This window comes from Tympanuchus pallidicinctus, unplaced genomic scaffold, assembly GCF_026119805.1.
Source record: "Tympanuchus pallidicinctus isolate F22 unplaced genomic scaffold, pur_lepc_1.0 scaffold13, whole genome shotgun sequence".
NCBI classification, from domain to species: Eukaryota; Metazoa; Chordata; class Aves; order Galliformes; family Phasianidae; genus Tympanuchus; species Tympanuchus pallidicinctus.
The window spans coordinates 10,894,236-10,914,666 of NW_026294648.1; the positions used below are offsets into that span (position 1 = coordinate 10,894,236).

The 20,431-nt window shown below is 38.0% G+C and overlaps 1 protein-coding gene and 1 long non-coding RNA gene across 6 annotated transcripts in view; one reads left to right on the forward strand and one right to left on the reverse strand.

The window, feature by feature from the left end:
• The window catches only part of DACH2 (dachshund family transcription factor 2), a 264,433-nt gene extending 246,987 nt beyond the window's left edge, over positions 1-17,446 (forward strand). Inside the window, exons 9-13 of one of the 5 annotated variants that reach the window (XM_052672831.1) lie at positions 492-637; positions 1,163-1,310; positions 4,105-4,224; positions 7,283-7,348; positions 16,468-17,446. In XM_052672831.1, the coding sequence (XP_052528791.1) occupies positions 492-637; positions 1,163-1,310; positions 4,105-4,224; positions 7,283-7,348; positions 16,468-16,505 (518 nt within the window). In that variant the 3' untranslated portion in view covers positions 16,506-17,446. Of the gene's footprint in view, positions 1-491; positions 638-1,162; positions 1,311-4,104; positions 4,249-7,282; positions 7,349-16,467 lie in introns of all 5 variants that reach the window. The other 4 variants (XM_052672830.1, XM_052672832.1, XM_052672834.1 and 1 more) reach the window with 4 other exon arrangements.
• LOC128075790 (uncharacterized) overlaps positions 10,787-20,431 on the reverse strand; it is a 212,269-nt gene continuing 202,624 nt past the window's right edge. Inside the window, exon 3 of the long non-coding RNA XR_008204112.1 lies at positions 10,787-10,912. This is a non-coding gene — a long non-coding RNA (uncharacterized LOC128075790). The remainder of the gene's footprint in view (positions 10,913-20,431) is intronic.

Genomic DNA, 20,431 nt, shown 5'->3' on the forward strand with positions numbered 1-20,431 from the left:
TGCCTCTCTGACAGGCAGAGCCAGTGCTGGAGGAGATGACTCAGTAGGGATTATTTACTGCTGAGTATGGGAAGGATAATGCTAAAAAGGATAAAGAGATGTGGTACATTTCTTGATTAGAATTTTTTCAAGGTTATAGTGACTAAAAATGCTCATCGCAGAATAGCAAACATGATAGAATGAAGAAAAGTCATTCAGGTTTAATGAACTGCATAATACTGTTATAATTCGGTAGTATAATTTTGTAGAATTTGAGATATAATGGCCTATACTCTATTAGAGCGATGCTATAGCCATAAGTATATTTATTATTGCTCTGTATTGTTTTGCAAACTTGCCTTAGTAATAACAATGGCTGCCCAAAGACCAAAACGTATCAGCTTTACTACTATGCTTGTATTTTGACTTCCAGGGAAACAGTTTCTAAAAATCACTTTGACCTCCATATTTCCAATAGTTTCTGATCTTGCTTTTAAAACCTGTCTTTACAGAAGAGGTCCAGATTGCCATTCCAATAATGAAACCAACCTTAGATAAAGTCCAACTGGCTGGACAGGCCTTGCCTCCTGGATTTCCAGCGCCATTTCTTTTTGCTGATGGTCTTTCATCAGTTGAAACACTATTAACCAACATTCAGGTAAGTTATTCTCTATAGGGCCAGACTATTTATAACAGATAAAATGTATTTCTTCTGCCACTCTTTTAGAAAGTTAGAAACTATTTTGTATCTGCAATTCTAATTTTTTTTTTTTTAATTTAATGTAATGCCCAGGTTTTCATTCTCCGGCCTTATCGATTGTGGAAACATTTTATGCATTGTCTATTTGACTTAATAGTTGGCAATAACGGTCATATTAAAATTCACCAGTCTCATTATTTCTCCTTTGCTTTTCCCTGCAGTTGACCAAGGTCAGCAATGATATGGTATTCCATTTGTAATAAACCATACCAGTAGGATGAATGTGCAAAAGCTATACCACAAAATTGCTCATATTTAACATTTAGGCACTTTAAATGCCCAGGTGCATTCCTTGTCTATAGGCTCCTGAGTTTTTGTTATTGGTGGTTTTTTTCTAAAGGGAGTAAAATAAATAAATGGATAAATTTTGTCACTGCTGAAACAAAACAGTATTTTCAGGTCTCACATTTGCATGTGTTTTAGGGCCTGCTGAAAGTGGCTGTGGACAATGCCAGAGTCCAGGAAAAGCAGATACAGCAGGAAAAGAAAGAGTTAAAGATGGAGCTTTGTAGAGAGAGAGAACTCAGAGAGAGCTTGGAAAGGCAACTTACAGCTGAACTGCAAAGCAGAGGTAAGTGAATGAAAAATGGAGTTTAGATACCTATTAAATGTGTAACCCTTTGGCATTTCCAGCTGGAACTACTGAGGACTCTGAGTTAACTGACATTCATACTTCAGTGTAATGTAGCAGTGGACTAGCACTGGTAATGAAAGATTTAAATTTAATAAAAACAGAATGAAGCACACGTTTCTGTAAGCAGGCAGAACAGTGACTGAAGGATTATTTCCTGGAGGGCAACTGGCCGCAGAGCATTTTGGCTGGTTCTGTAGGGAAAGCTGATTCAGTTTCATGGCTTTCACATGCATTATTACCACACCGTCTGTGTGGTAATATTCCCAGCCCGATTTCTTCATTTGACAGCTTTGATTTCTTTTGTTTCCTGCTATTATCCTTCAAGCATTGAGGATCAGTCTTATTTTGAGAAAGATAATATGTCTGTAATTGGAGTATTTAAATCAGCTAGTTTGTCCTCTAGACAACTTCAGGGCAACCAAATAGTTGCACTTAGGTAGGCAACTCTTGTAATTCAAGATCTGAAACAAATAAACCTAGATAGTTTTCTTTTTCCATCAGAAGAGTGAGATCCAAAAGCTTTCCTAACATGAGGCCTTCTGAGACAGAACCATGACTCTTTAGAAGCTTTTGATAATAATAGGCAATTAAATTGGTAAATCTAAATTTTTCACTGTGATATTGTAAAGCAGGCAGTCTTCTTTTTAAAATTCTAATCTGCATCAAAAGGAGAGAAATAGTTCTTCATACACCAAAAGCCACTTCTGGATTACATCCATGAAATCGGAAAGATAAAGCGAGATAAGGCTACAGATGTAAGTGCCTACTAATCTCTTCCTGTGTGTTTTGAATTGAAATTAGGTTAGGAACCTGCTTGCGGCACCAAGGCTCGCTAAGAGCTGACAAAGGACACTTTAAGTCTAGTTGTGAGGAGTGAGTGAATACTACAGAAGTTGTTAAAGTGCAGGGGGTGTTCAGAATCATTGCATCACTCCAGTGTAAGAGCAGATGAGACAGCTGTATTTCTGTAAAACAAAAGTTAATCTCAGTGTAGGCAGACAAAACACTACATACCTCCACAGTCATATTTAACTCAACAAAAATCTTAAGTCCTTCACAGATTTGGTTGACTTAAGGCTTGAAGAATTTCTCCAGTAATCAGTATCTGCAGAACTGTTTGTTTCTCAGGTCATCACAACATCCACATTATTATAGAAAGTCACAGATAGACTTTTCCACATGGGTTACTCAATTTTCCAAAGTTTTGTTTCCAGATTGCATTCTGGCATTCATAATTTATTAAATCTCTCAGAGATCGCTCATGCAGTGGTATCCATTTATTCCCCTGACTGGTGCAATCACAAATTCAGGTCTGTAAAAATTGATAAGAGTTAGATAAATAAGTCAGCAGAGAAAGTTACATCTCCATGTTTTTTAGCAATTTTTCTCACAATATTGTGATTTAAAATTCACAGATATTTTCACACAGGTGACACAGACAAATAAAATGAATTGCAAAATACTGCAAATGTAAATTCACCTTTCATTTTAACAATACCTGTAAAGAGCATTTGCTAGAATATAGACTAGTAAACGTCATTTTGAAATGGGGTATTTATGTTTAAGCTCAAATTTTTTTTTGTCTCGTAGTTCAACCTACCTTTTGTAGTACCATCACTAGATGGTTCAGTAGTACATCAAACAAAAGAAATGGCAACCTGGTGCCTGTGAAAGATAAGGTTAAACACGGAATTAAGATTCAGGGTTTTAAAAGGAAAAGGTATGTTTTATTGCCTGAATTTATGTAGATGAGGGAATACAACCTTAGGCAGTGTCAGCAGTTCCCAGTGATGATGTGAATCATCTGGCTACAATTAATGCTGTTTAGTTTTCTAGTTACAGGTCTAATTTTATTTATAGTTGGGTTTAAAACTGAGATTGGGAACAGAAGTCAGGAATACTTCCATTTTCTGCCAAATCTTGCAGGGCTATACCAGTGACCTGTGGATGATCTTTGTCAAGGCACTTCCCTGCTTTCCATCTTTAGAAGGGAGATGAGATGACTGTAAAGAACATCAAGCTCTACTAACACAGCTGCAGAGACGCGCTATAATACTTTATTGTTACCCATTTTTAGTCCAGTCAGCCAGTTACAGATATTAAGAGTGTTTTTGTTAGAAGGAGATATTGGTAACGGAGAGAATATTAAAAAGTTCTTGATTTACATGCCTGTATTTTAAGCTAATTTTCAACCTCCTTTCTACCTGGGAAGTTTGTCCTTATTTTCTCTCAAGAGATTCTCACCATGTGCTCAATGCTTTTGTTCCTTTTCTTTCTCGTTTCCTCTTTTTTTTCTTGAACTAGTGATGAAAGGTGAAAGTGCTTTTGCCCGCAGATATACTCACATACATCATTAGCTACCCTTTCTCTATGCATTTCATCTTCATTTCAGTTGGTACCCATTTAACTCAGCTTTTCAGTAGCCTCTCAGGGTCTGAGCTGGCTCTGAAACCCGAGTTCTAGTCAGGAGACTTGCATCGATGGCAATGTTCCGGTCTGAGAATATGATTTAAGATCTTTAACAAGATTGAAAGTTATTTCAGACTAGCTGTTGTTTCAGAACAGGGTATGGGGTTGGTTTTTGCTTGTTTATATCACATTTGTGTCCAGTTTTTTTTTCTTTATCTAGAACTTGTCTCTTGAACATCAGAAATTAAGAAACAAGTTTACTTTATCCGTTATATATTAATTGTGCTATAACAGCTGTTCTTATCATATATTTGCATTCCAGCAACAATTCAGAAACGCTTGAAGAAAGAAAAAAAGGCAAAGAGAAAATTGCAGGAAGCTTTGGAATTTGAATCTAAGAGAAGAGAACAAGTGGAACAGGCGCTTAAACAGGCCACATCAGGTGACGGTCTCAGGATGTTAAATGGTAATGTCTTAGTTGGCCTTTCACAGTTAACATAAAATGATGTTTAATTAAGTTGAAAAACTAGAACATTGCATAAAGCAAATTCCAGAATAAAATGCAAGACCCTTTCCTGAAATAATTAAAAATCTATTTCAGACGGTGTGCTCTGGGTCATGAATTAAAAAAATATCTCTGCGACAAGAGAAACATGGAGCAGTTTACACAGGCATGACAAGAAGTGCTGAATACGTTGCCAGAGAAATCTGTTACAGTGCCAGCTAAGACAATGTGAAATTTGGTCCTTCTAAGGTTCTCTGATCTCTTTTCTCCCAGCAGATTGATTTTGAGAACTGCTGAGTTTCATTTTAAAAGCTGTTTGGCTGAAGTTTGCTCAGCCTCAGGATCTATTAAGTTTGTTAAATATGTATCAGCCTTATGAGCTGATAAGGTTTTTGAATACTTCCCAGATAGTCTTGTGAAACAAATTCAGATCAGTTAATTTCATAGAGGCTGATTACGTTCTGGGTAGTGGGAGTATTCACCTATCCTGCTTAAAGTGGTTCTGAGCAAACTTTAGAATGTTGGTTTGAATCTTTAAGACTAAACCTAGCTGAGTTTTAATTAATTTCAGTTTCTGCAGCTAAAGTTGGTCTTTGCATCTTGCCTATCCTGATGTCTCTGCAGAGGCTCATGAATCAGAGTTATATTCAGTCTCTGCCATGTTTGTATGTCATGTAGTCTTCACATTAACTTTGCTTGTTTGGCTACTGCTAGCAACTGAGCCATAATAACAGAAGCAGACTGCAAAAACTGCTGAGTGAAAGTAATCAGTTTAACTTGGCCTTTGATCTCAGTTGCAAGGGTACCCAAGCTGTTTTTTAAAGGTAGGGCAAGCCTGTCTGTTTGAACTGCCACTGCAGCTCTCTGCAATGGGCCGTGAGTTGTGATTTAGCTGGAGCACCTAAGAGATATAAACTCTTTAACTATGAGAGCAACATCTTTCAGAGGCATTCTCATCTGCTGGGTTTTATAGTCCAGCATATCACTGTACCCAGGAACTGGCTGGCTGTTCTGACACTCTGACAGTGAGCGGTGGTGATTCAGGCATGGATATACTGTATATCCAGGCATGGATATACAGCTTGCCATTGTGCCGTGTGAAGGGACAGGCTCCCGGCAGAGGCTGTGGGCACAGCCAGCAGGGACCTTTTGTACCACCCCTCCTGGGTCAGGAAAATGTCCGTTTCAGATCCCCCAGGCACAGCCAGCACCCTGTGATGAATGTCAGATGAAAACTAAAATCCTCACACTCAGTAAGGTCACTCAGCCAGATGCTGTTGTTGCTGGTAAGCACCTGCCTATCGCACTACATTTACAAGTACTCAGCAGTTCTAGTAGCCACAAATTGAAGGGGACCAACACCCCAGCAATGTGATTAACAGATCTTTACATCTGCTATTGTCGGCCTGGCTGCTAACATTTTGATTTGCAGGCACACTCAGGTAGTCATATATATGTTGGTGCTTGCGAAAAGCTGATATTTACATGCTAATCTGATTGCACATGCAAATCAGGTAGCTCATTAGCATCTTAATCCACAATTTAATTGCAGGTACAATTTTATGGCAAGAAAATGTGAAGGGCTATTCTGAATATTTTTAATTTAACTCTGACGCTCTGTCTCATTTAACAGATGCTGTTATTACAGATGACTTTGTCATTTTGCGTACACACAAAGTATACTCTAAAAGGTTTGAAAAGGGAGAACCTTTTTAGGTTTCTAGTCCAGAGCCTTGAACTTCAAACTACCTAACAACAGTCACCTGCACTTTCTAAAGAAAAAAATATGTAAATTAATAATTTATTTGCTCAAATATATTTATGTGATGTCTGTGTATGTAGTACTGTATTTCATATACACATATATACCTAAGGTACATATACACATGCATTACCCATGTACTGCACTACTCATACACGTACTCGAATCAATTGCCCTGCTCTGACACAGAGCTCAGTCAGGCTGTGTGTGACCAGCAAAATGTCATCTTTGCAACAGGTACTGTCCAGCTCGAGTGATCTGAGAAAGCAGCAGTACAGTTATTCTCTATCTGAGAATATCAGGAATGAGCTTTTACACAGAAATACTTCAAAACTATGCACATCTCCCTTCAGGTGTTCTTGGGGGTTTTTTTGTTTTTTTTGTTTTTTCTTTTCTACTCTAAATTCTAAGTGCTGTATTACGAGGGAAGCAGATGTTTCTCCAGGATTTGAGGTACCCTGGATTCAGATCACATACCCTTCATGCTAATCCTTGTTGGCACAAGGTGGATAATGGCATCTGTTGTCTTAACGCCCTGGGGTGTTGAAGCCCTCAGCCCCACCCCAAAGGATTGCAGACAGAGGTACTATTAGTGTGACATTAAATAGTTCAAGAGCACATCTCATTATGAGACTCTTTCTCAACTTGGAAAAAAACAGCACAATCCATTTTGGAAAACTCTTCTCAGGTACCTGGAAGTCTTTCCCATAATATATTACATGCGTAGTTTCCCTTTGTGATGGAGTACTCTTAAATAACCTGAGCTGATACAGTACTGTCCTTGTTTATAATAATACACTCATACAAACGCATGCACATAGATGCAAACACGTTGACTGGTACTGGTTGTATCTTTTAATTCTCTAACTCTGCAGGTATTTGCCTGAGAGGTAAATTTGGTTTAATAATACCACAGTTTAATTTCCATTTTATTTTTCATGTGTCAGATGCCTTTATTCTCCAAAAGAATTTTATAGATACATTATTATCATGTGTTGATTATTATCTCATCATCAGACAAATGTGAAGCACATTAAAAATAATCCACAGTGAGACCAGTAATGTTTGCACATTCTGAAAACGATTTACTACTGAAAATTCTGTGAAGACCAAATGTTTTATGCCAGGTTATGCAACTTGCCTATCATCTTAGTTTCCTATAAATATTTTTCTAAAGATGCATGAGAGAAGGATAAAGGGGAATGCATTAATCTTCAGTGTCACATCTTTCAGATGCCGGAATTCCAGATATGGAAATAGAACACAACGGAACCCAACATGACAGTGCAGCAATGCAAGGTGCAGTATGTACCTCCTTCTATTACATACACGTTTATCACAAGCCATATTAAAAAATGAAATGCATAGTTTTTTGCACCTCTTGTTTTCCTGTGTTAAGATAAATGTAAATTATGGAACTTCATTTTGTCTTCCTGCTCAATACAGAAAAGAAGTATAGCAAGATTACTACTTTACAAGATCAATAATTGTATTTGTTTAAACAGAGGTGTGGGAAACACTCATACTTAGATACTTATCATACTCAGATATACAGGCTTAGTCCAAAAATGATCTTACAAATGATTTATCTTTTTAAAATATTTCACTTCCGATCCTTGCTTTCCTTTCAAGATCATGCATGTTTTCAAAAAGTACATAAACAGTAGATGATGGAAATCACAAGATGGCAAATTTAGCAAGACAAAAGTTCCAGAAGGCTTAAAAGAAATGTTTAGTATGCATTTAAATAGATGTGCACATACCAGAGGGTATTACGAGAATATCTGATAGAGAATTCTTAGGTACTGCTAGAACCAGTGCAGATAGAGATAGAAACATAACCTTTAGCATTTGTCAACTGTTAAAGGCTTGACTTTGCATACCTCTGGTACGCATCTGTTGTCCATCTGTCATCTATACAGGAAAGCTTTCAAATATTTTTACTGCTGTCGCTTTTTGTGATTTTAGGTTCATATGCTACACATAACAAAAAAGGAGAATTAGATATATACATATATAATACAACATATTTATAGTCATGTATATGTACACATATGATTGGAGTTGTGCACTAAGTATTGCAGTTTGAAAATTGTTACTGCCAGAAATAGTCAAAATATTGGATAAGCACTCGGGACATGTATTGTAATTTGAAATGCAAATGATTCCTACTGTTTCCTAGTGCTATTTACAGTATCTGCTGAGATAAGCGCTCAGTGCTCTCCCAAAAAGATTCTGTGAGTCCAAGGTGTACCTGGGCAGAATCTACTGGAATAAAAAGGAAGTTAATTGTCATTTTTAAAGAAAGAAAAAGGTTACAGTTGGCTCAAATCTGTCTTCTATTAAAAAAGAGTGTAAGTAACTGTGAGAAGGATGATGCATAGCCACTTGCAATAGCCATTTACTTACAGAAGGACTCAGAATTTATTCTCACTTCTTGTGTATTACTGATAAAGAAGAATGCCCTGTGATCTTAGGATTTTAATTTCAGAGAGGTCTTTTGTTTTGTTTGTTTGTTTTTTTTGTTTTGATTTTTTTTTCCCCCTTAAATCTCAGTTTTAAAAGGCTTTGGGTTACAAAGCTTTTTTTCATGTCAAAAACCTGAACCAAGGGAGACCTGGACACTCACTGATTATGTTCAATATCTCTGCATTTGGTACCCCGCTGTGAAAGCAGAATATGTCATTTCTTGTCTTCACCACAGCCATGAATGGCAGCATGGGATTCTCTGACACTTTCAGTTTGGTAATCCTGTTGATATGTAAATGTGTGATGAGTTTATCCAGTTCTTTCACTAAGCACTCTCAGCTGATAGGAAAGCTTTTTAAGATCTCTCTATAGAGCTAGTCTAGGTTTCAAAGTGTTTCTGTTCCTTAGCATCATCTCCTCCATTTTTATTTATGCTGATACTGTAATATCTTTTATTCTGTTTTCTTTTGATTTACAGTTTCTCAAACTTGACAGCAACTCTTGCACTGCAGCCTTAACAGTTTGAGTACACTGCCTCCACTGCCCCCTTCATTTACAGCCTTTGTTTTTTGGACCCTGGGAGAAGGAAGGGTCAAAACACACATCCCTAATGCAAAGCTGCTTCCAAGCATCCAGAATCTCTCTCTAGTGCACAGAAAAAAGCCTCAGTGTCAATGCAGACCTTTCTTTTTTTGTTGTCAATAACTCTGCTGGACAGAAATCTATCATTCACACAGTGCCTTTCCTTTGAAATTCAATTAGTTTCACTGCCAGTATCTCCTTAAGGTGGTTTAAAGGAAAATTGCAAAAATACTGCACAGTGATTAAGTCATATCATATTTTATGCTCATTTCTTAAAATGATTTTATTAACACAAGCTGTTCATTTTCTGAGATTCTAATATGCGTTTTAAATCTCTTCCGTTTAGTAGACTCATTTTCCCTATGCTCTGTGTATTAATTGAACTGAAATTTTGTGCTGACAAGACTAAAAGTTTTTCAAACTTTACAGTCTGTAGCTCTGTCCTCCATACCCCTGAGCTTCTGGTCCAGCACAGCTCAATCTGTGAGGGGCCTGTTAGCTGACAAATAGAAAAGAAATAGTTGCTGTAGTCTGACAGCCCCTGCATAGCTGAGTGGTGCAGGAGCAGGCAATGCATGTGCTGATACCTTCTGCTCTTGCTTCCATAACTCACTCTTGGGCCAGGAAGATACTGCATCAACCATTTTATCAAGCAATCTCCGTTTCACATAAAATAAACATACTGGGTGTCATTAAGTGCACCTTCAGATCAATGTTTTTTGCAAATGACATTCAAGTACCATTCGAGTAGTGCATTTTTGCTGATAAAAGCAAATTAAATTAGTACAACTACAAGTGTGCTGATAAAAACTAAAACCGAACAGCAGCACCATTAGCTAACAAAGTAATATTTTCTCTTTACTGCTTTCTGCCATTTAGTTATTATCCTATTGGAAATCTAATTATAATCCTTTTACTCCCTAGTCAAACTTCACAGTTTTTGCAAGCTTAGCACTGACAAGTGATTTCATTACATTTGATTGCCCGCGCCCAGATTGACTTAACTTCACTCCGAGACCTAAAAGCCCTCTCAGTTTCTCAGATTCCCTGTTTGCACATTACAGCAACAGCTCCTTTAATTAATTAGCATGAACAGCAGTAACATGAACTGCTGAACAGAAAATAACATCATTTTATGATCGCAGGGAGACTTCTCCTTTTGCATGTTTATACCTTAGTTAACTTTTGTATTACTATATTTCATTGTTAGGGGATATTGGAACAATCAGCAAAGCAATGTTATCTTAAAATTCTAAAAAATAGACATTACCATAATACTTGCTGATAACAATTTACAAAAGCTAAAAGACTCTAAATTTCAAGAATGAGGCAGCAGTGTAAGTGGACGGACTTTCCTGAGGTGAAAGCATGGGTCTGTGGCAGAGAGTCAGAGGGCTGCAGCTGGTTTTGTCTGCGAAATAGCCAAGCAGAGAGGTAGCACAGAAACTGCCAGTAGCCATGAATAACTTTTTAATCTGTTTGCCAAAGATGGAGGGCTGTCGAAATCTAGAATATATTTTATTTCTATTATTTAGAGAACAAGCTATATATTTTTTAATATTCGCATATAACCAACCTATTTTTAAATCCAGCCTAAAGTTTAAAAAAAAAAAAAAAAAAAGTTGCAAGATGAAAAAAAAAAAAAAGAAGGGAGGGTAGTGATTTTGAAAAGGTTTGACTTTGGTTATTCTATCAAAATATGCCTTCAAATGCAGTGATCTGCTGAAACCAGCCCTGCTGCTGCTATTCTGTTGCAGGAGACAGTGTCCACATCTTGGAAATGACAGTGCTGCTATCCTGGTATTGCTTTCTCTAGAAAAAATGAAATTTTTACACGAGAGCAGATCAGAACCGTTTGATCAGAAACTGTGATTAACAGAGGCCTGGTATTTTGCTTGTGAGCAAATCCTACCCTGGCTTCTGCAAGGCTTAGATCTTTTCTTCCTCCTCCTGCCCAGTGCTCTGTCTCTAATGCATGTCCTGGCTGAATGAGTGATCCTCGGGTAGCTGCTTTGAGCTGTGTCATTTTGTGTTTTCTAGAAGACCTCTCTTGTTCTAACCTGGAATAATGAGCACCCAATGACAAGGTTCCCATAGCCATGCAGGCAGTGCAGGAACAAGGGAGAGCAGTCCCTTGAGTTGCTAACCAAAAGGCAGCTCTGCTTCTTGTGGTGAGATCCCAGTGCAGGCTGCATTGCTTGCTGTTGGTGATGCAAATGCATGCAAAAAGGGCTGCAGAATGACAGTGCCATGGATCTTGCTCTCTATGCTATCTGTAGTTACACTACACAATATTTTTTCTGAATCTCTGTCTCGGTACGCACTTATGAGATGGAGGAGGCTGAGATGTTGTGATTTACTGAAAACAGAAGGTGAGGAAAGGTTTCCCTTGGAGACTAGGCTGTGAAGGTCCTTACCTTTCTCTTCTTACAAAGGGCTCAAACATTTATTCAATAACTCAGTGTCAGTAGGCTTGGATATTTCCTCAGCAGGAACTACTGTGTTAACTCCCTTCCTACCCACACTGACAGTGGCAATCCAGCATCTGCACAGTTAGAATTCAGTGAACATATTCTTGTCCTTGGCTATTGCTACTCATTAGAAGTCCTATTTTCAGTACAAGTTTTTATATCTATTAATGTGAATGTGGAAATATTTGACATAGTCAAGTCACTATTCCTAGGCATGAAGTAAGCTGGGGAAAAACCACACCTCTGTGAGTGTCACAGCACAGAAAACAACTGAATCAAACTAACCAGCCCCACTTTGTCTGTTAGTTTTATTGTCTTGGCATTGCGTTTTCTATATCTTTGCTGCACTCAGAGCTCAACCTGGCTCTGGTTCAACTAAAATGCTGGCTCCATTTTGCTCAGCTCATGTCCAACCCCGTCCCTGTGCCACCAAGGCCATGGTTCCCACTCTCCAAGCCACCATGCAGAGCTGGAGCTGCTGGGCAACCAAACACCCTCGTTCTGCTCCCCAGCATCTGCAGGCACACAGCCCTGGCTCAGCCCTACCCAACCTTTAGCAGCTCTCCCCACTCCTTCTTGATCCATACTGGCAAAGTGAGATTCTGCTGTCCTTGTTCCCTGCAATGTGTAGGGATTGTCTTTGTTTTAGAAGTAGCATGAATAATTTATAGTTAGCGATACAACACATTTATCCTTGTTCTCTCATTATGGAGCAGATTGCATATTTCCTTAATCCAGTGATGTTCTCCTGCAACTAAGTGTGCTAAAATTATCTGAACAATCCCAAATTCTAGCTGTGCCGTTAGATCACAGCAGGCCGGCTGCACCGTGCACACTTTCCTGGCCTGGATTTTCACACCAGCATTATCAGGGCACAGTTCTCAATGCGAGTTGTGAGAGTACACATGGAGATTTTGTTTTAAAATACTTCTTATAGAAATACAGGTGAATTACTGATTTAAAGATAAAACACAGACATACAAAACATTCCAGAAATTCATATATGCGTGCAAATTATCCTGAGAGCAAGGGGAAAAATAAGATGAGAAAATGAAGAAACAAGAAAAATGTGAATAAATAAGGAGATGATAATTATTGCTTTGGATTTGTCCTGTTATACAGATATTAAAATCTACAAAGAGAAAGACAAATGATGGTGTTGTTGCTAAAGGAAAGTGCAAGAGATGCATGTACACCCCGGACCAACAACTCAGGGAAGACAGCCTCATCCTGGGGAGAATTACAGTTATTAACACAGGCTCTGGCTTACAGTGAGATTGTGAGATCTTTACTCCTGTTATACATTGGGAAGGGGAAAAAATCCTTTCTAAATGTCTTGCTTATTAAGCCAGTCATGCATTTCACTGTAGGTTGTAAAGCAGTATAACATGCACAGGGGGCTCATAAGCATATTTTAGTGTTAGGGAATATCATTTATACAGTTTTTATATTGTCAATATTACCCCTAGAGAATGAGATTAGGCTTTAAACTACTGTAAATCTACACTTTTGCTCACCTTTGTATAATTTCTTTTTTTAATAGAATGAAGCCCACATAAATGAATATTTGATTAAGGGATAAACCTAATAAAAGAATACATTTATTGCACACAGATTTATTCAAATCTTTGCTGTATAGTACCGTAAAATGCTATAAAATGGTATGTAGCTTGCAGTCAGCTACACTGAGGAGATGGTGAATATTCTTTAAAAAGATGAATTTGACAGCATCACGTTGTCATTCATGTAGAAGTGGTAGCACAGATGCTCCTGACACTGTAATTTCTCATAGGTGGTTGCTGCGTGACGTTGTTGACACCACGGAGTTCAGTTTATTGTGCAGCAACAAAAGCACATTTTGACTTCTGGCATCTCATGGAGAGCTTTATGAAAAGGGAAATATCTAACCATGTGTTTTTTGTTTACTAATCAGTAGTATTTCTTGGCTTGAGGTTTGGCATTTGCTTTTTCTCTTATGAAAGTGCTACAGATACCTCCACTGAACTCTCCTTAAGAGATAAAGGGGAAAAAAATTAGACTTGTTCCAGACTTTAAATAGTCCATGGGCCAACAGTTATCTTAACAACCACTTCTTAGCTTAGTTTGATCAATAATTTGAAAGATAAAATACTTTAAAAACATGAATATGTTATATTAGAAAACATGACTTTCAGCTAACTTTTAAGCTTCAGGTTTACATCACAAGCCAAGTTAATGACGGTAGTCAAATAATTCACTGCTTCTCTTTCTGCAGTCTCCTGCTATGACACTCTGTCAGTAAGCAGCCTGCGATGCCAGCCAGGGTGGAGGCAGGGCAGGGCTCCCAGGGCTATGGGCAGCAGGAAGGGTGCCAGGCTGGGCAGCATGAAGGAAGTCACAGCTTTGCGGTTTCCTAGAGCTTGTTAATGGCCTGATGAGCTCTATCTATTCATGTGTATAATGACCAAAGCCAACACATGGTTTTGCTGACCCAGCCATCCAGCTGAGCATAGTATCAGCTGCTTCACACCTTCCCTTCCCTCTCTGTGTTTGAGAAGAGCCAGCTGAATCAGTGTTACATTCGATCTCCAAATACATCTTACTTGGCAGGGATTAACTACGGGAAGTATTTGCAAAAGGTTGGGCAAAAAATCAAAGTATTGTATCTATCTTAAATCCTGTCAGTTTATGTAGTTTTTCAAGTGGCTAAATGAAGAATTTTGTAACAGTTGTGAATTTGCTCCCTTCTGTGAGAGAGGACTTGTATTCATGGTTGTAAAAACTGTTTCTTTTTTATTAAGAAATTGAGTTAATACTTTAAATTATTTAAAAAATATTTGTAGGGAAGATCAGAGGCTGATTTCATCATAGCCTTCCTTACTGCTCCCACTTTTGGTAAATCAGCTCTTACTTGGAAAGTGCCTACGCTTATCTTTGCCCAGACCTTGTCAGCAAATGGAACAGCATAAATGTGCACACATGCACAGTCACCATCACTATCTGTACAAGTACCAACATCAAATACAGCTGCAGCAGATGCCTTGTGGCCACTTAGCAAGCTACATCCCTAATTCCTGCTGACTTCCACTGGTATAATATGAACATGGTAAGCACATCTATAAGAAGTCCCACCCAATATGGGTGCTTAGGCAGAGGGACATTTTGTAAATCTGGCTCTTGAGCTCAGACCCCAAAGAGAGCAGCACTGCTCCGTGCTGCAACTGCTGCTGTGCAGAGCACCAGAGCTGTTAAATTACTGACTCACTAGAAGCACACTCTAGCAGAATGTCAGCCTTTGGCTTGGCAATAAGGAGTATTTCTGACTTTTTGGGGGCAGGCACGTTGACCTGCAGGTCTTGCCAGTGGCTGTCTTTATTTAGAAGCGCAGCGTTAATGTAAGTTACATCACCTACAGCCTGCTATGGGAAGGAACTTCCTAATAACCAGAAGGAAAAGCAGAAAACAAAAAAGCACAACAATGTTCAGTCTGTGCATTTCTGCTTACCCCTCTCCCCAGGCTTTAATATTTGCCACAGTAAATCTTAAGACAATAATTTTAATCAGCCAAAGGCCTGAAGCTAATTTTAGTCATTTCTTTGGAGGTTCCCATGCTCCCAAACATTCCTCCAGAGATGTTATGTCCCTGGCTCTTCCGATCTTTATTCTTGTTTACATCCAGAACACATATTAAATCATCTCTGTTTGGAGAGTCTGAGCCTCCTTAAAACCATGAAACATTCAATTACTAATTAGCTGTTTCCTGTTCCTAATGAAGTGAACATGTCGGATTTGGATTAAAATTCAGCTACTGCTCTCCTCTGTTTATGGTTCCAGATGTTTTTGTTTTATCTAGGAGGTTACTTTGACAGCTACTGCTAAATGATAAATCACTCATATTATAGCTGAAATGCATTTTGAAATTGAAATGTGGCAAAGTTTGAGATTGCTCCAAGGATCAGTGTCAGTTAGCAGGTCAATACTTGTTCTTTCCTTATGAGTGCTCAGTATTGGCATATGTAAAACAGTAATGGGATAGATGTCAACATTATACAAAATGCTTCTCAATATTATCATTTTGCTTATCATCTTCAAGATCAGTACTTGCAGATTTAGCTGGGTGAATTCATGATTCATTGTATAATGAACAAGAATATGGATTCTTGTTAGATGTAGTCTTAGCTGTAGTTTCTGTGGGCATATTTATTTTTCCTCTGGACTTAGCATTGCTTAATGTGAAAAATCACAGTTGATAGGCAGTATAACTAGGAATAGTCTTACAAAGGATGGAAGTAGCTTTCTACTTGTTTCCCTAAAGAAAGAAAAATAACTTAAAAAGAGAAGTGGAGGTTTCTGAGTGAAATAACAGTTCTCCAAAAAACAGAGATCAATTTACTGCTATTATATTTTTAATGCAGTGCAGTTGTTTTCTAACACTGTTCCCTAGGTTTTGTTCATATAATAATGGTACGTTGTAAAGCTGATGCCACTACCTTGTGTTAGGAGGTAAGCAGTACAACACCAACTGCCTTCTGAGAAGAGACAGTGTTCAGCTAAAAAGCAAACGTCACAAAAGACAAAAATGCAGATCAAAATATGTACAGCCTCTTCGAGCAAATGCCAGCTGGGAGCAGCCCAGGAAACAAGCGGCTCAGGAGAGGAGGTGGGCAGTGCGCTCACTGCCCTGCGTGACACAAACCGCGCTGACTGGGGACTCTCAGGACTTTGTCATTGGGTGCCTCGTTCTCCATAAAAACATATTCACTTTGAGCTCAGTTTGTATCACTTGTAGATCTGATCATTTGTGTCGAGGAAAAAAAAAAGTCCACAAATTATCAAGGAAATCCACCTACATTTCAAATAATTCTAAAACGCGCAACTCTGTAATTGACTTTTTTCCTTCTTTTTTTTTTCCTACAGAAAACAGAACATACATCAAACCTACCATCATGTACTGAAGGAAACACCTATTGTTGAAAAATGTATAATGATCACTATTTGAAGACTATATAGTTCATGAAAAATGTCCCTTCCAACCTTTGATGCCTTCAGTACCGTGTGAGGAACAGGATTTGTAGCATGAAACTTGAAGGACAATTTCAAGCAATTTACTGTTGCTGCATCGAAAACTGCCGTATTGTCATTAAGAAATATTGAGACTTTTTACAAGCTTACCATACCAAACCAAGCCTGTTGCAACAGATCATTTTTAGGTCCCTGGAGATAGAAAGGAGTTTTAGTATTTTTAAGCACATACAGGAATTATTTCCCTTCCCACCCCCGAAGAACTTGTTTTGTTTTGTTTCGTTTTTTTTCCTAAGGAGGTAGCTATTACTGTATAGCAATGGCACAATGATTTTAAGCCACAAAGGTCCACACTGGCTGTACATCATACAAGTCCAGTTTATCACTGAAACTGTTCAACATGGAGCTGTTTCGATTGTGTTTATAAATTAAGCTTTGTTTACTGAAGCAGATACTCGATATATATTACGTTTTAAAAAGAAATGTGTGTACATTTTTTAAAAGAATGATGTAAAAATTGTCCTTTCATTAGATGACCAATTCAGAAGTGTGAGCTAAATCCTAATAGCTGACGTAATATGAGGATTATAATTGATGCTTTTTTATGCTCAGTTCAGCTTGGCTTTTGGTCTTTTAAGATGAAAAAATGAATATGCAGTAGAGTGTTAGATAATGGAAACTTTTAAGTATGGTTTCTCTGTTGTACCATATTAAGTTAAAGTACACATTCTTTGTTAAAAATGTTCTTGCTAAAATACAGTATTAAAATTTTTTTGTTTGACTTTGGAAATCTTTTAAGATTTTTTATTTTTGGACGGTGAATTCCCATCGTTATTGTACTAATGCAGAACAACAATTTGCACTATTAAAAATACTTGAAGAAATTACTTAATAAAGAGGGTGGGTTGGTATGAAACATTTTCCTAATTATTTTACGTTACAAATTCCAAACTTTGCAGGTAACAGAAATATTCCTTTCATGAAATAGGTGACTGAGACAAGAGGAATTAAGTAAGTAGTCACCTATTCATTCACTTCTCTCATTCATGGGTCAAAGGAACAATACTTACTCACAAATGCAAGTTTATATATGCATGCTTATATTTACGTCCTGTACACGCTGAACTCAATCACTGTCACATAAAACAAAACAAAACAAAGAAAACTAGGTAGATCTCTGGGAAATGTACTATATGTCTATTATTACAAATAACCTACAGTGTTAAAGTTTCAGTTTTTCATCACTAGCTTTTCTTCTCAGAGAGTCCCATTTAACAGACTTTTGTAACTTTGTGTAGTTTCAAGCCATGCTGTAGAATACAGCAGAAGAAAATAATTTGATTCTTGATCCCTCAGAGAAACCTGTTAGCTTAACCAGGTCTCAGTTTAAAAAACATGCCCAGCTCCATTATACAGGTGATCAAAATAATTACCAGAATAGTTCACAATGTCTTATAATGCACAAACATGGTTTATTCCATGTAGTTGTACTGCAAGCTTTCTAATAACTGCATTAATCATACTGCCAGTGATTAAATGACCAAAAATGAATGATATGAGGAGCTCTGCAGATGGTGAGTGCTGCAGCACCGAATAAAAGCTTGCGTGAGTAAAATGCTGCAGCACCTGAAACTGAATTCTGTGATTATTTATTAATTTCAGTTTCTATTCCATCAGCATCCTCTGATAGATCATATTTCTAAATCTTTTTTAAAAAACAAAACATTCCTTGGATACTGCATCATTTCTGATTGATCGACTGAATGAGTGCTGGAATTGCAGATTTTGAAGACAGATCTTTGACAAGATCTTGCATTTCAGAAAGACTTAATGTAACTAAATATTTCAGCCTTTGAACTGTTCACATTTTTGCATTTTTCTTTGGTCTCTAAAAAGGCACGTATAGCATTTTTTCCCTCAGTGACTGATCTACATTTCTTAGAGCTGCATTGATGCAGGGTTGATGAGCACATCATTGATTTCTAATTTGCCCTTCCCAGAATAGTTTTAAATGTCAAAGTACTGGTAAATGAGATTTAAGGAACTGATAAACTTCAGAGAGTGAATCTTTTGTTAAGTCCTATTAGGTGGCTCCTGATAAATGCTGACAAACTAAGACAATGAGCTTTCTGCTGCAAGCTGAAACTAACAGGCACACCTGTAACTAACACTTAGGAGGTATTAAGGACGCAAACAAGCATCAGCTGTGGCCAGTTGTGACTGATTAGTTCCTAGAAAAGTGAAGATTTCTTTGTTTTTTCTTTTGCTTCCTATCATCTGGTAGCACCCCACTCTGCATAGGACCCATGTGGTCTGGGCACAGCCCCCAGCTCCGTCGCACTGTAGCAGTGGGGCACAAGGTGATCCCAGCTCGATGCAGGCACCATAATGGCTCATGTATATCAGCAATTTTATGAATCTTGTGTAATGCAGCCTGCTGTCATCATTAAACCAACAGAATCAATTGTGACCAATCTCAATTTAAAACCTGGATCTATAGTAATACACAGCAAGAACGCTCGCTGTTACAAATGAATGGCAGTGCATTAAAAGCTGAATGCTGGTTTAAGTAATCGCTATCTGCAAGTAAGTGGCCGACTAATATATTTATTTACAGAATATTTCTGGTAACATGACAAAACGTGGGCTAACCCAGATTATTATGAATTTCCTTTGTGGCCTCAGCTGAGCTCCACCACCACTCTGTGTGTGTGTGTGCAGTCAGAGCGCAGCCCCAGCGCAGCCCCATTGCCCTGTGTGGCTGTGAGCTCTGGCAGCGAGATGGGGAGGGGTCTGCAGTTCTGTTAAGCTGGGCCACGTGCTGTAGTTATTTGTGGTGCATACTATAGGCGTTAAAACATTACTGTTAATAAAAATTTTAACTTTAGTTCTATCTGCAAGTAAGGGAGTGTTGGACTATCTGAAGTTGGGATGATAGAAGAAAAAACAAGAAGCATTTTTTAATTTCGGAATTTATAGAAAAGTTATGAATTACTGCACTTTGATAATTGTTCCTCAAAGAAATCAATTGAAATGAACCGATTCAGTTCAGCACAGCACAAATACTGCAGCTCACTCCCTTTCCATTAAGCCATCATCCATTTCTGCTTCTGATGGCCAGCTAACATTGGGTTCTTAATAGATCATCCTTCGCATGAAAATTGCAGTATGGTAATAAAAGGAAAGGGAAAAAAGTCTTACTGGAGCTCATTTTTTAAAATAAGAAGAATGATTATTCTGAATTCATTTAGAAATACAGTAAGATTTCACTATATCTTCATTATGTGACTGTTGACATAATCCAAAATTCAGAACATGAACAGAGAACCATCAAAACCATCCTAAACATATTAGATCTTTTATACTTAAGCTTTTTAGAATGACATTTGATGCTTTATCTTTCTTTGAAAATGCATGTATCAGTTGCACAAAAGTGGCGCTGAAATGTGCGCTCACAAGGTTGTGGATGCCTTTCTCCAGCTCTTTGCTTTGGCTGCTGCAACAGAGTTTAGTTACGGGACAAGGAAATGTTTCTGTTGTCTTTAAAATACAGTTGCTCATCTTCATGCTTATTAGGGTCTCATAGCTCCTGTTATGTTGTCTGTTTATCTGCATGGCTAATTGCAGACCTTACCTCTAAGACAAAGCTGTGCACCAGCAGAGCTGGGACAGCCTCAATGCTTAAGGTCATTATCTAAAAATGTTTATATTAAAAAACAACAGGCTCAGTTAAGTAAGGCCATACATACGCTTGCTCTCCCTAATAAGAGAGTAGGTGCCCAGTATTTGGGAATGACTGGTGAGGAATCAGAGAGATGGTGGTGATGGAACAGCCAGAGAGATGGGAAGTTCATACAGA